This window comes from Thunnus thynnus, chromosome 2, assembly GCF_963924715.1.
Source record: "Thunnus thynnus chromosome 2, fThuThy2.1, whole genome shotgun sequence".
Taxonomy (NCBI): Eukaryota; Metazoa; Chordata; class Actinopteri; order Scombriformes; family Scombridae; genus Thunnus; species Thunnus thynnus.
Window position 1 is genome coordinate 40,209,068 of NC_089518.1, and position 13,515 is coordinate 40,222,582.

Consider the following 13,515-nt stretch of genomic DNA (forward strand, 5'->3'; position numbering starts at 1 on the left):
GGTACCCGATTTGGTACCTGATCTGATACCTGATCTGGTCTAGTGCTAGATTTGGTACCTGATCTGGTCTAGTGCTAGATCTGGTACCTGATCTGGTCTAGTGCCAGATCTGTTACCTGATCTGTTCTAGTGCCAGATCTGGTACCTGATCTGGTCTAGTGCCAGATCTGTTACCTGATCAGGTCTAGTGCTAGATCTGGTACCTGATCTGGTCTAGTGCTAGATCTGGTACTTGATCTGGTACCTGATCTGTTCTAGCGCTAGATCTGGTACCTGATCTGGTCTAGTGCTAGATCTGGTACCTGATCTGGTACCTGATCTGGTCTAGTGCTAGATCTGGTACCTGATCTGGTCTAGTGCTAGATCCGGTACCCGATCTAGTACCTGATCTGGTACCTGATCTGGTCTAGTCCTAGATCTGGTACCTGATCTAGTACCTGATCTAGTACCTGATCTGGTCTAGTCCTAGATCTGGTACCTGATCTGGTCTAGTCATAGAGCTGGTACCTGATCTAGTACCTGATCTAGTACCTGATCTGGTCTAGTCCTAGATCTGGTACCTGATCTGGTCTAGTCATAGAGCTGGTACCTGATCTAGTACCTGATCTGGTACCTGATCTGGTACTTGATCTGGTCTAGTCCTAGATCTGGTACCTGATCTAGTACCTGATCTAGTACCTGATCTGGTCTAGTCCTAGATCTGGTACCTGATCTGGTCTAGTCATAGAGCTGGTACCTGATCTAGTACCTGATCTGGTCTAGTCCTAGATCTGGTACCTGATCTGGTCTAGTGCTAGATCCGGTACCCGATCTAGTACCTGATCTGGTACCTGATCTGGTCTAGTCCTAGATCTGGTACCTGATCTGGTACCTGATCTGGTCTAGTCCTAGATCTGGTACCTGATCTGGTCTAGTGCTGTATTCGGTACCTGATCTGGTCTAGTCCTAGATCTGGTACCGGATCTAGTACCTGATCTGGTCTAGTCCTAGATCTGGTACCTGATCTGGTCTAGTGCTGTATTCGGTACCTGATCTGGTCTAGTCCTAGATCTGGTACCTGATCTGGTCTAGTGCTGTATTCGGTACCTGATCTGGTCTAGTGCTAGATCTGGTACCTGATCTGGTACCCGATCTGGTACCTGATCTGGTCTAGTCCTAGATCTGGTACCTGATCTGGTCTAGTGCTGTATTCGGTACCTGATCTGGTCTAGTCCTAGATCTGGTACCTGATCTGGTCTAGTGCTGTATTCGGTACCTGATCTGGTCTAGTGCTAGATCTGGTACCTGATCTGGTACCCGATCTGGTACCTGATCTGGTCTAGTGCTATATCCGGTACCTGATCTGGTCTAGTGCTAGATCTGGTACCTGATCTGGTCTAGTGCCATATCTGGTACCCTATCTGTTCTAGTGCCAGATCCGGTACCTGATCTGGTCTAGTGCTATATCCGGTACCTGATCTGGTCTAGTGCTGGATCTGGTACCTGATCTGGTCTAGTGCTGTATCTGGTACCTGATCTGGTCTAGTGCTAGGTCTGGTACTTGATCTGGTACCTGATCTGTTCTAGCGCTAGATCTGGTACCTGATCTGGTCTAGTGCTAGATCTGGTACCTGATCTGGTACCTGATCTGGTCTAGTGCTATATCCGGTACCTGATCTGGTCTAGTGCTAGATCTGGTACTTGATCTGGTACCTGATCTGTTCTAGCGCTAGATCTGGTACCTGATCTGGTCTAGTGCTAGATCTGGTACCTGATCTGGTCTAGTGCCAGATCTGTTACCTGATCTGTTCTAGTGCCAGATCTGGTACCTGATCTGGTCTAGTGCCAGATCTGGTACCTGATCTGGTCTAGTGCCAGATCTGTTACCTGATCTGTTCTAGTGCCAGATCTGTTACCTGATCTGTTCTAGTGCCAGATCTGTTACCTGATCTGTTCTAGTGCCAGATCTGGTACCTGATGACCAGAGATGAACCGTCCTCCAACCTGCAGGATCGACCCGCCGTCATCTACAGCAGCTCGCCGTCTTGACATCCATGCTGCTTCTATTCAAGCTGCTAGTTAGCTTAGCTTAGCTTAGCTTAGCTTAGCTTAGCATAGCATAGCATGGCCTCAGACAGCTGAACCATCGCTGCCAGACAACAGCTCCTCCTGGTTGTTTCACAGTTGGTGTGATTAGTGAACACACCTGTAACTCATTAACAGTATGAGGCTCCACCTAGTGGTCCAGACAGGTACTGACAAGTTCATCATCAGTTAATATACTTTTACTGGGTTCAATTATCGACGTCCCTCCAGACAGACTGTTACTAGAAACCATGTTGGACCTGTGAAGACCTGCAGCAGCTGGTGTCTGTGATGTGGTAACCGTGTGTGTGTGTGTGTGTGTGTGTGTGTAGGTGATGGGGCATCACAATGCCCATTTGGACCCTCTGGGAATCAGCTGTGTGAATTTTGATGATGCTCCGGTCAATACCGGCTTCCAGGACGTCGGTGAGAAGAAACAAACAAACTGCTTCCAGTCTGTGGTGTTAACGCTGCTTCTCCCTCCCTCCCTCTCTTCTTCTCTTCTTCTCCTCTCTTCTTCTCTCCTTCCTCTTATACTCTCTGTTCTCTGACACCTTCCTTCCTTCCTTCCTTCCTTCCTTCCTTCCTTCCCTCCTCTTCTTGTTCCTCTGCTGGTGTTTCTTCTTTTCTTTACCTCCATCCTGCTTCTCATCCACTCCGTTCTCCACGTTTTCCACCTCCTGGTTGTTTTGTTGCACCTCCTCCTCCTCCTCTTCACCCTCATCCTTCACTTTGTTCCTCCTCACACTGCTCCATCCCTCCTTCCACCTCCTCCTGTCCTGGGTGGGCTCTGCACTGTTGTCACTCCCTGTAGATCCGAGGGCACCATGTGGCCCAGTTGGACCCTCTCGGCATCATGGACGCCGATCTGGACTCGTGTGTCCCCACTGACATTATCACGTCCTCCGACAAGCTGGGTGAGGAGCTGACCCCCTCAGAAAACGTTCCCCCTGTGTTGTCCCGGTCCGCGTCCCGGCTCAGCGCACAGCTGGCCGGAGACGGTTCCGGTTCCGGGATTGTTCCTGAAACCTTCTTGTACACGCAGGAACCTTCCTGCTGTACAGAGAAAGTTTCTGTCTTCTCGTGTGCGCTGAAAGTTTCAGGAAAACTTTCTGGAAACTTCTCGTACACGCAGAGTGTTTGTGAAACCTTTTCTGTTCTGGAGACTCGACCTGACGCAGGTTTATTTATTTATTTATAGGAAAACGTTAACACTTTATTTTACAGGTTTGTTAACTTTACACTAATTTCCTGCAGATGTTCGGAGTCATTTTCAGGTATTTGATGGTGAATTTTTAACATTTTACAGAGACGTTGGTACGAAGTGTGACGCTTGTTTAGTAGGTAAATGTTCACTCTTTATATTTGGATTCATATTTATTTGTTAATTTACAAAAAACAATTTGTTTCAGTGTGTAGTTGATATATTAACAGTTACGCAGCAGCTGCTGTGTGCTAATATATCGTTTGATACGCAAAACTACACACTGAAAATATCTTTTGCAAATAAACAATTTACCAACTAAAACAACTTTGTACCAAATTCCACTTCCTCCTGTAAAACGCACCGTTTCACACCTGTAAATCACTAGTATAAAATGAAGAGACCTGTAAAATAAAGTGTTACTGGGAATATTTGCGTCATGTTTTCATAAAACAGGAGAGTTTCTGACATTAGTTTGTATGATTAGAGGAGTAAACCTGCGTGATCTGTGACGCTGCAGCCGTCCGGTGGTCCAGCAGCTCGTTCCTGTTTCAGAGCTTCATGCAGGAACAGTTTAGTCCTTCAGGTGTCTTCAGCTTTCAAACGAGATGTAGGCCAGAATATAAAGATGAAAATGCGATGTTATGCAGTGAAAAACAGTGTTAACATGTTGAGTTTCAAAGATCCTTCTTGGGAAAACAGTCTCAGGGTCCATTTAGTAGCAGTTCTGGAGCTTTCAAGAATAAACTTTAACCTTTAACCCCTAAATTCCACCGGGCGCGTGTGCGCCACGTTCCGGCTCCGACGCGGCTGCCGGAGCTGATCGCAGCCACTCTGGTCAATGTATCCGATTCCACCGGGCGCCGCAGCGCGTTTCAGAAGCGTCTCTCCGCTCCGCTGCGCTGAAGAGAGGCGCCTCGTCTATTTTTATGGAAGCCGCGTCAAGCAGCACAGAGCAGATGGAGCTGGGCAGGAAGTCAGACACAGAAACAGCATTGAGCATCCGGTCAATTTTCAAAATAAAACAACTCGTGCAGACTCCTGGTCGTATATCAACAATAAACACAATTAAAACAGACGAATGAAGAAACCATTTAACTACGTAGCCTAATTAACCACAGCAGAAGCACAAAGATCAAGGACAACGACCAAATCAACGAAAGCTGAGCAAGTTAACAAAACTGGGCAGTTTAGTTGCCCTGCTACTGCAGTAATTACGGTAGCCTTAAGGCACTTTATCAGCTTTGACTAGGCCGCTGTAATTACTGTAGTAGGAGTGCAACTGACTTTAAACAGTGGAAGGCTTCCCCGCAGTGAAGAGGCTCCGCCTCTGACACGCTCCCGCTGGAATAGGACGCCATGCAGAGGACGGAGCAAAACGGCGTCGGAGCCGGAACACGGCGCCCGGTGGAATCCGGGGTAATACGACATGGATGAGAAGCTCTTAAAGTGTATCTACAAACGAACTGATGACTGATCATGTGGTACGATCGAAAGCTCCAGAACAGCTACTAAATAGATCTAGAAATGTGATTGTTTGGTCAAGTGAGATATTTATATTTGTTCTGTCGGCTGTATGTGTGGAGCTGTTAGCGCCGTGTTAGCGCCATGCTAACGCTGCTGATTACGCTTCAGTAAGCAGCATCTTGGATCTGACGGCAGAAACCTGCTGCGTCAGACGTGTTTCAGCTCTTTGCTCTCATTGGTCGGCTTCTGCTTCGGCACGCCGGTGCTCAGCTGTGGCCTCGTTAGCGTCGGTAGCCTCTGGCTTGTTTCTGTTGGCTGTAGAGACGTTATTGCAGCTGTTGGTTTCGTGTCATCAGTGTTTTTAACAGGTCATGTAGTAGATGAGTTAACAGGTAACATAGAGTTCATTTATTTCAGGACAAAGTAGAAGCTGCAGTTTATTTACTAATGACATTCATTAATGTTTAATAAGTAAAGACAGTAAAGGACAGGCGAAGATCTCGTCCATTATTGTCTCTATGTGGACGTCTTGGAGTAAATCTGTCACAGTGGTTCCCAACCTGGGGTCTGGACCTCCTTAAGGGTCATGAGGTTATTAACAGGAGGATACAGGGTTCCTGCAGGTCTTAAAGTCTTAATAAGAATTGAATTCTTTGTTCAGCAGGTATTAAATGTGTGAGACGTGCACTCGTCTCAGCGGACAGTAAACGCATCGCCCAGCACGGTGCAACATGCACGTTACATTCAAATTAAATGTATTAAAAGTAAACAAACTGCTGCAGCTACAAGTGGTGGACAGACAGCGCGTCTGCAGAGAGTAGTTCTGTGTACGGCAGACGCTACTGAGCACGTGCAGTAACACGGTTCTATCTACAGCTTCACCAGCTTGTTGTGCTGCAGATCACAACCTCTGCACTAAATAGTGAAGTACACAGAACTACTCTCCAGAGACTGAAACATGAAGCTGTTATTAGTGTTTGGAGCATGATGAAGGATCATGTGACCCACTGACGGGATTTTAATCAGATATATCAGCTTTGATACAAACACAATACTTTAGTTAGTAGATCAGTTCATTGTTGGTTTTGGATCCAAACGTGAAGACAAATATAGAAAATCAGCAGATTGATCCTTTAAAAAGTCTTCAGTTGTTGAGTCCTGCAGAGACCCTGAGACAGGAAAAGCTTCACACATTCAAAGCTTTTCTGATTGCTGCATTTTCCTCTCGTGAATAACTGGATCATTTCAGCTTTTAAACATTCTCATCCTTTAGAGAATAAACAGGCCTTTGCTTTGGGAACCACTGGACAGCAGACCAGATGCTGTTTGAACCCTCCGGTTGATGTGGACTAACTGACTGAATGTGGAGTCTCTTCAGGTTCAGACTGACGTGCTGTTGACAGCTTAGTTTTCTGTTTGCTGCCAGACGACACAGCAGCTGTTCCAGCTTAATGTTAACTTAATGTTAACTTAATGTTAACTTAATGTTTGAGATTTTAATTGGAGAAATATGACAATTTCAGAGCTCTTTATTTTGTAAATCCATTTAAAACCACTTGGTCGTCACCTTTAATCCTGCCCACAGATCTCTGATCAGTTCTCTGTACAGATCGAGTGTTTATGGTGAACCTTTATTCACTCTGTCATATCTCTGTGCTACTACATCAGGTTATTTTCTAGGTTGTGTTGTTCATCTCACATCAGTCTTTCACTTTGACCTCTGTTGGCTTTTAGTGCCTCTAACCACTAATAACCTTTAACCTCGCTCAGCTGAACTCATCAGCCCTGGTCATGCAAAATAACACGCAAAACACCTTTTTATCCGTTTTTTTGAGGTGAGACGCTGTTTTGTGCACAAAGTTTGTAGTGAAAACAGAACAGGAGACTGAAGTGTTGAGTTCCTGTAGCTCAGGAATTAGTCCCGTCCCTGCTGTAGCAGCTAGGTCACCTGTGCAAGAATGGCTTCCTGTGTGGAGAAACCCTCGCCGTGGGTTGGCTGCGGTGTGGCTTTTGTTTTTTCGGCATGGTGTTAACGGCATCGCTCTTCCTCCAGCGCTTCAGTCCAGAATGAGACCAGACGTGTGTGAAAGCTGTTGGAGACGAGGCGATGCCGTGGGGGGGGGGGGCGTCTGTGGTCGCTCTGTTGTGGCGGTTGTGTAAAATGGTCCATGGGTGTTGGGTTTTAGCGGGTCGTAGGTCACTAACGGTGTCCGGGTGTCTCTTTCCTTTGCTGCCCCCCTGCTGCCGACCCTCCCAGACCTGACTGTGTTCAAGGAGAGGCTGAGAATCCTAACGGTAGGAGGTACGGGAAACGACGGCGCCGCTGCGTCCACGCGCAGCGCCGTGAAGCAGCTAGTTCATGTTCACTAGTTCATGTCCAGTAGTTTGTGTTTACAAGACGTTTCTGCACCAGCAGAGAGGAAAAAAGAGACATTTCATTTGGTTTAATGTCGTCGCTCATCAGACTGTTTCCACAGGAGTTAAAGAACGTTTGAATCACCAAAACTCAACAGAATAATAATAAAGTGAATATCAAACCAGGATCAAACAGTTCAGATGAAACAATAATAACAGACATGGATCGGCTCTGTCATGCAGCTTCAGGCGTCTCGTTGAACACCAGACGATAGAGGAGCCGATCAGGTCGATCGACAAGACGCTGATCAGTTCATATTAAACGGATGTTTCTGGTTCAGTGAATCTCGTTCATGCTTCTTTTGGAAAATAGTTTTTTTTCTCCCAATAAGAGAAGCTGCTTGTCGAGATGAAAGATTATTTTCCTGATTGTGTGTGTGGCAGCGACGGCTAACTGTTATTAACTCCTGTGGAAAGACTGACTGACTGACTGACTGATTGATTGATTGATTGTGTGTATCAGATATTTTACTCCAGTGAAATATCTCTTTAAGACCTCCACACACAGGAAACATGCAGACTCCACTGATTATTCATCTGAACGTCTCCTGTGTGTTCTGCTCTGTGCAGTTAGCTCTGTTAGCTCTGTTAGCTTTGTTAGCTGTGTTAGCTCTGTTAGCTTTGTTAGCTGTGTTAGCTCTGTCAGCTGTGTTAGCTTTGTTAGCTCTGTCAGCTGTGTTAGCTCTGTTAGCTTTGTTAGCTCTGTCAGCTGTGTTAGCTCTGTTAGCTTTGTTAGCTGTGTTAGCTCTGTCAGCTGTGTTAGCTCTGTTAGCTCTGTCAGCTGTGTTAGCTTGTAGCTGCTGCTAGTGAACAGAGCGTAGAGATGTGTGATAGATGAGTGAACATGGAGCCTACAAGGTGACATCAGAGGGTTATTTTTAACTTTTGGCCGCAGGCTGATTAGAAACTGGAGTGAAGGCGCCGTTTAAGTAAAACCATCTGCAGGAAACATTTCTAACATTTATCCAGAGCTGGAAGAAGAAAATCAGGATCTGCTCTTTTTATGAGACTAAAACATTTAATAGAGAGAGAGAGATAGAGACAAAACAGTAACGTGCAGCCTTAAAACAGTAACGTGCAGCCTTAAAACAGTAACGTGCAGCCTGAAAACAGTAACGTGCAGCCTGTAAACAGTAACGTGCAGCCTGTAAACAGTAACGTGCAGCCTGAAAACAGTCAGTAAAGAGTCTTATAAAAGGTGTTTAAGTCTTCCAGGTTGTTTCTCAGCTGCTGCAGACACTGATGTTACTTATAAAATGTTTTTTTAATGTGAGTGGTTTAAATATCCTCTAACTCTGACCTCTGAGCTTCAATGAAGAAGTTATTTTTAATTGGTTAATTCTTCAGTAACAGTAAACTTGAATAACTTTTTCACAGTTTTCTGGTGTTTAAAAGCCCAAACAATGAATTCATGTTGAGTTTCAGCAGTAAACAGTTAAATAAATGTTTATTTAGACAGACAGACAGATATATATATGAGACACTTGCAGACATGTTTTAGTGGTTTGTGGTCCTGAGATTAAAGATGATGTCCTGGTGTCACCTGGTGGACGCTGTGATGAACTTGTGTGTCCTCTTTGCTGTGCTGCAGTTTGTTTGTAGTAAAGCAGAAGCTGAATTATGAAACGAGTGAACTTAAAGCCGTTCTGTCTGTTTCTGCCACGATGCTCCAGACAAAAACACATGTCTAAACTGAATGTTTGTTAAAAACAAAAAGGATAAATAAAAAGAGGAGCATCGCTTGTAGAAAACGTTGAGCTTGTGTTAGTTTCAGTCGGTCTGTTGTTGTTGTTTTCTTTGTCTCGTCTTTCAGCTCCTTGTTTGTTTCAGTAGTTTGTAGTTTTTCTCTCCTCGGTGTGAAAGAGGACAGAAGAACCCGTAACGCTGATCTGCTGGTTTATAACAAGCGTCCAGACGTTCACCAGTCAACATGGCGACCGGACACACTCTCTCTACGCTCTTTATTTCATTATTCAAACAACACAGGAAAGAGCCTGAAATCTGACTTGTTTCTTCTCCGTACGGTGGCCTTTTAGGGACATTTCAGTCTGTCAGACTACTCGCTGCTCGTCTCTCTTGATATTCAGTAAACAGGATCATTATAATGTTTAGTAGCGTCAGACGTTTCCTGCCTGTAATTAATTAGATGAATTAACAAGCAGCTGCAGCAATTATAATAATAATAATAATAATAATAATAATAATAATAATAATAATAATAATGTCCAAAGAACGAATGTAACATCATAGAAACAAAAACATTTTGTTTATATGCTTCAAACACAAATTTATAACATAAAACCTTCTGTAGCCGAGACAAACGTAAATGTTCGAACCTGTTTCCTCTTTAATATATTTAATATAAATTCATGATAAATATCTGAATCAAACTAAATTCTAAATTTCATTTAACAGAATAAATCTTTAAGTTCTCGTCAGAACTTTTTCTTCATCTTTGTGACTGTTAAACGTCCGTTTCCCCGCAGCGATCACATGATCAGAGCTGATGCGCGGTGTCGGACCTGAGACCCAGTTAGACTGATTAGAAGTTTGACCCGGTCTGAGGCGGGTCCCGGGTCGGGTCCTGGTTCCATCAAACCTTCTAATAAGATGTGCAGAACATTTCTCCGCAGCTCCACCGGTGGTCAGAATCTCTCCAGAGCTCCTTCAAGCCTTTGTTACGTAGGCGTAAACACTTCAGGCCTGTTTTCATGCTGCGGTTAGCACGTTAGCGCGCTAACAGCTGAGTCTGACAGAGTCTGAGACGTCTGAGGCCACCGTCCAGAAGAGGAACCGCGTCACAGAGAGAGAAAGCGTGTGTCGGTCGCCACCGTGTTTGTGTCGTGTTGTGATGTCACTGAAATGTCTGCAGCGGTTAGTTTGTCCTCCTCCTCTTCAACATGTGAAATGCAGTAAATGATCTGCTGTGACGTTGTGTTTCAGAGTCAGAGTGCGAGTCACATTTTAGTGTCGGCTGCAGAGGGAGTGGTAAACATCAGCTTGTGCCTGTTGAGCTGCCGGAACGCTGCTTTTGATTGGCCGGCCCTGGCTGTCAGTCGTGTGATTGGCCCAGCTTGTCAGAGGGGTTTTATAAACCGAGCCGGCTTTCTGATTGGCTGAATCAGCTGTCCGTCTGCCCCGCTAAGCCGTTTGATTGGCAGGTTGAGTGTTTTCTGCTCAGAGAGTCAAACAGGAAACATTAGATCAGTTATCGTCCTCTGACTGTTTATAACGAGGGATTTGAAACTGGCTTGTTTGACATAAACACACACAAACATCTTTATACTTTCTCTCTCAAATCTCAATCTTTTTATTCTTTTCTTCATAACATCTCCTCCTCTAACTGTCCCATAATCAGTTTGAGTTGCAAAATAATCGATTAAATCCACATTAACCCTCCAACATGTGTCCCGCTCAGTCACCCTGCGCTCATGAACACATCGCTGCTCCTTCTCTCTCTGTGTGGAGCTTTTTTTATTTATGTTTTATTAGAAATTAGAAGCTGGAAAGCAGGAGACTCTCAGCTTGTCAACACATCACCTCTGACTGTCCTCACAAGGCTGAAACCTGTTAGAGAGACGAGTCTCAAATGTTCTCTCCGGCCTGAAAATGTTTCTTGTGCAAAATGCTGCAAACCTTTTTCCTTTTTTCAGCACAGATGAAGCTCCTACATGTCTGACGGACAGAGGTGAAGTCTTCACCGGCTTCACTTCACACTTCAGTCTGATGTCTGAAAACAAATTGAACGAAACGAGCTCGGTTTAAAACAGGATTCGACAACCAATAATGTTTTAGTCTGTTGCTCAATACATCTGCCTGTGGCTTTCAGCTCCAAAATCTCTAAGAAAAACACACTAGAGCTGCAACGATTCATTCATCTGCAGCAATTCTTCCAATCGATGAACCGCTGAAGTCATTTTGGTGATGCTTTATTTAAAGGTCTCTGATTTCCTGGACGCTTGCAGAGTATTCGGCAGGTATTTAAATGTGCAATAAAGGACTTTCAGCCTCACTGGATGTCAGTAAACAACTATTTACTATGTAAAGATAAAGTGGAGTAATGGCGTCCCGAGCAGAGAATGAAGTCACACACGCTTCTCTTCTTCAAACGTTCTCATTTTACAGCTAAACAGTTCATTAAAACATGTTTGTGAAAACATTTGAGGCAGAAACTGTCAACACAGTAACAGAATATTGATCCATATTTGATCAGCTCTGCCTAGTTTGACAGTTTGATCTGAATTTGCACCAAATTGCACCACCTGCTGTAAAATATCCTTAAAGTTCACCTGCAAATGACGATTATTCTGTTACAGAAACCAGGAAATGAGGATGAAAGTAAAGGATCTGCAGAATGAAGCGTCTTATTTCAAGCAAAGATACCAAACATGTCAATGATTAGAGGGTCTTTGCTGCTTTGTCAGACAAACCAAACTCTTTATGCTCCAGAATATTGTGACATTGTTTTATGAGGTTTTATAGCAGACAAATAATTAATAAAATAATCGTTAGCTGCAGCCCTAATAAACAGTTTACAGATACATAGTTTCAGTCAAACTATGGTGTGTGTTCATGGTGACAAAGGATCATGTCTGAAGACTGTTGACGAGCAGATAAATGTTAAATATCAGCAGATTTGTGCTGAGCTCGTGTCTGGGTTGATGTGTGAACCTGCTGATTGGCTGAGATTCATGATGCTAACGATGTCTCTCTTTACTTTCATTTTTTATTTGTTTTGGACCCCGTCGATGATGCTCCACCCGTCCTGCTCGATATAAAACCACCACACACCGCCTTCATCACCTCTCTAACTTCACTCATTCTGCTCTCTTCTCCTCTTCATCACCTCTCTGCATGTCCGTCTGTCTGGGGATTCAACAAATGTGTGGATGTATATTCTTGTTTTTAATGTATATTGATTCATTCATTACTAACCCATATGTGCATGTTTTCATCTGTTTGTGGCCTGTTGGTGTGTCTGCATCTTCATGGTGTCCGCTCCCTCCGTCCTTCAATCTTTCCTCACTTCCTTCCCTCTTTTGTTTTTTTTCTTGAACACCCCCTTCTCCTCCTCCTCCCCCCTCCTCCTCCTCCTCCTCCTCCTGCTCCCCTCCTGTCTTGTGGTGCATCATGGGACACATAGGCTTCTATGGTCTGGATGAGACAGACCTGGACAAGGTGTTCCGCCTCCCCACCACCACCTTCATCGGGGGCTCGGAGAGCGCTCTGCCTCTGAGGGAGATCATACGACGACTGGAGGTAAACACACACTCACATGTTTGTCTCTCTGTATTTGTGAGGACCTTCACTAACACTGATCTTCTGTAAATCTCTTGTTTGGATCAAAAGCAACACTGAGCTGATCTACTAACCAGTGTGTGTGTATTCAAGCTGATATATCTGATTCCTCTCAGCCAGCCCTCCATGTTTAAATAAAGGTTGGATAAACTGAAATAAATCTCTGTTGTCTAACCCGTGCTGTCTCTCTGTTGGTGCAGATGGCGTACTGTCAGCACATCGGCGTTGAGTTCATGTTCATCAACGACCTGGAACAGTGTCAGTGGATCAGAGAGAAGTTTGAGACTCCAGGTGTGATGCAGTTCACTCTGGAGGAGAAGAGGACTCTGCTGGCCCGTATGGTCCGCTCCACCAGGTACGTCTGTACCAGTATGACAATAACCAAACGAAAGTGCGATTTACTGACCAACATCACTGGTTAAATGTCTTCTGTAAAACGGAAGTTGGTGTGTTCGCTCTGCAGTGGGGGAGGAATACTCCTCTGTGTTATTAACATCATGGAGAGCATCCTCCCTGCTGCTCCTCTGTTATTAACATCATGGAGAGCATCCTCCTTGCTGCTCCTCTGTGTTATTAACATCATGGAGAGCATCCTCCCTGCTGCTCCTCTGTTATTAACATCATGGAGAGCATCCTCCTTGCTGCTCCTCTGTGTTATTAATGTCATGGAGAGCATCCTCCCTGCTGCTCCTCTGTGTTATTAAAGTCATGGAGAGCATCCTCCCTGCTGCTCCTCTGTGTTATTAAAGTCATGGAGAGCATCCTCCCTGCTGCTCCTCTGTTATTAATGTCATGGAGAGCATCCTCCCTGCTGCTCCTGTGTTATTAATGTCATGGAGAGCATCCTCCTTGCTGCTCCTCTGTGTTATTAATGTCATGGAGAGCATCCTCCCTGCTGCTCCTCTGTGTTATTAAAGTCATGGAGAGCATCCTCACTGCTGCTCCTCTGTGTTATTAAAGTCATGGAGAGCATCCTCCTTGCTGCTCCTCTGTTATTAATGTCATGGAGAGCATCCTCCCTGCTGCTCCTCTGTGTTATTAACGTCATGGAGAGCATACTCCCTACT

At 44.8% G+C, this 13,515-nt stretch overlaps 1 protein-coding gene across 4 annotated transcripts in view; it reads left to right on the forward strand.

The window, feature by feature from the left end:
- Positions 1 to 13,515, forward strand: part of ogdha (oxoglutarate dehydrogenase a) — a 40,389-nt gene that overhangs the window by 10,211 nt on the left and 16,663 nt on the right. The window contains exons 4-8 of one of the 4 annotated variants that reach the window (XM_067574800.1): positions 2,879 to 2,981; positions 6,993 to 7,037; positions 10,094 to 10,138; positions 12,294 to 12,409; positions 12,649 to 12,803. In XM_067574800.1, coding sequence (XP_067430901.1) covers positions 2,879 to 2,981; positions 6,993 to 7,037; positions 10,094 to 10,138; positions 12,294 to 12,409; positions 12,649 to 12,803 — 464 coding nt within the window. Of the gene's footprint in view, positions 1 to 2,396; positions 2,491 to 2,878; positions 2,982 to 6,992; positions 7,038 to 10,093; positions 10,139 to 12,293; positions 12,410 to 12,648; positions 12,804 to 13,515 lie in introns of all 4 variants that reach the window. The other 3 variants (XM_067574810.1, XM_067574826.1, XM_067574816.1) reach the window with 3 other exon arrangements.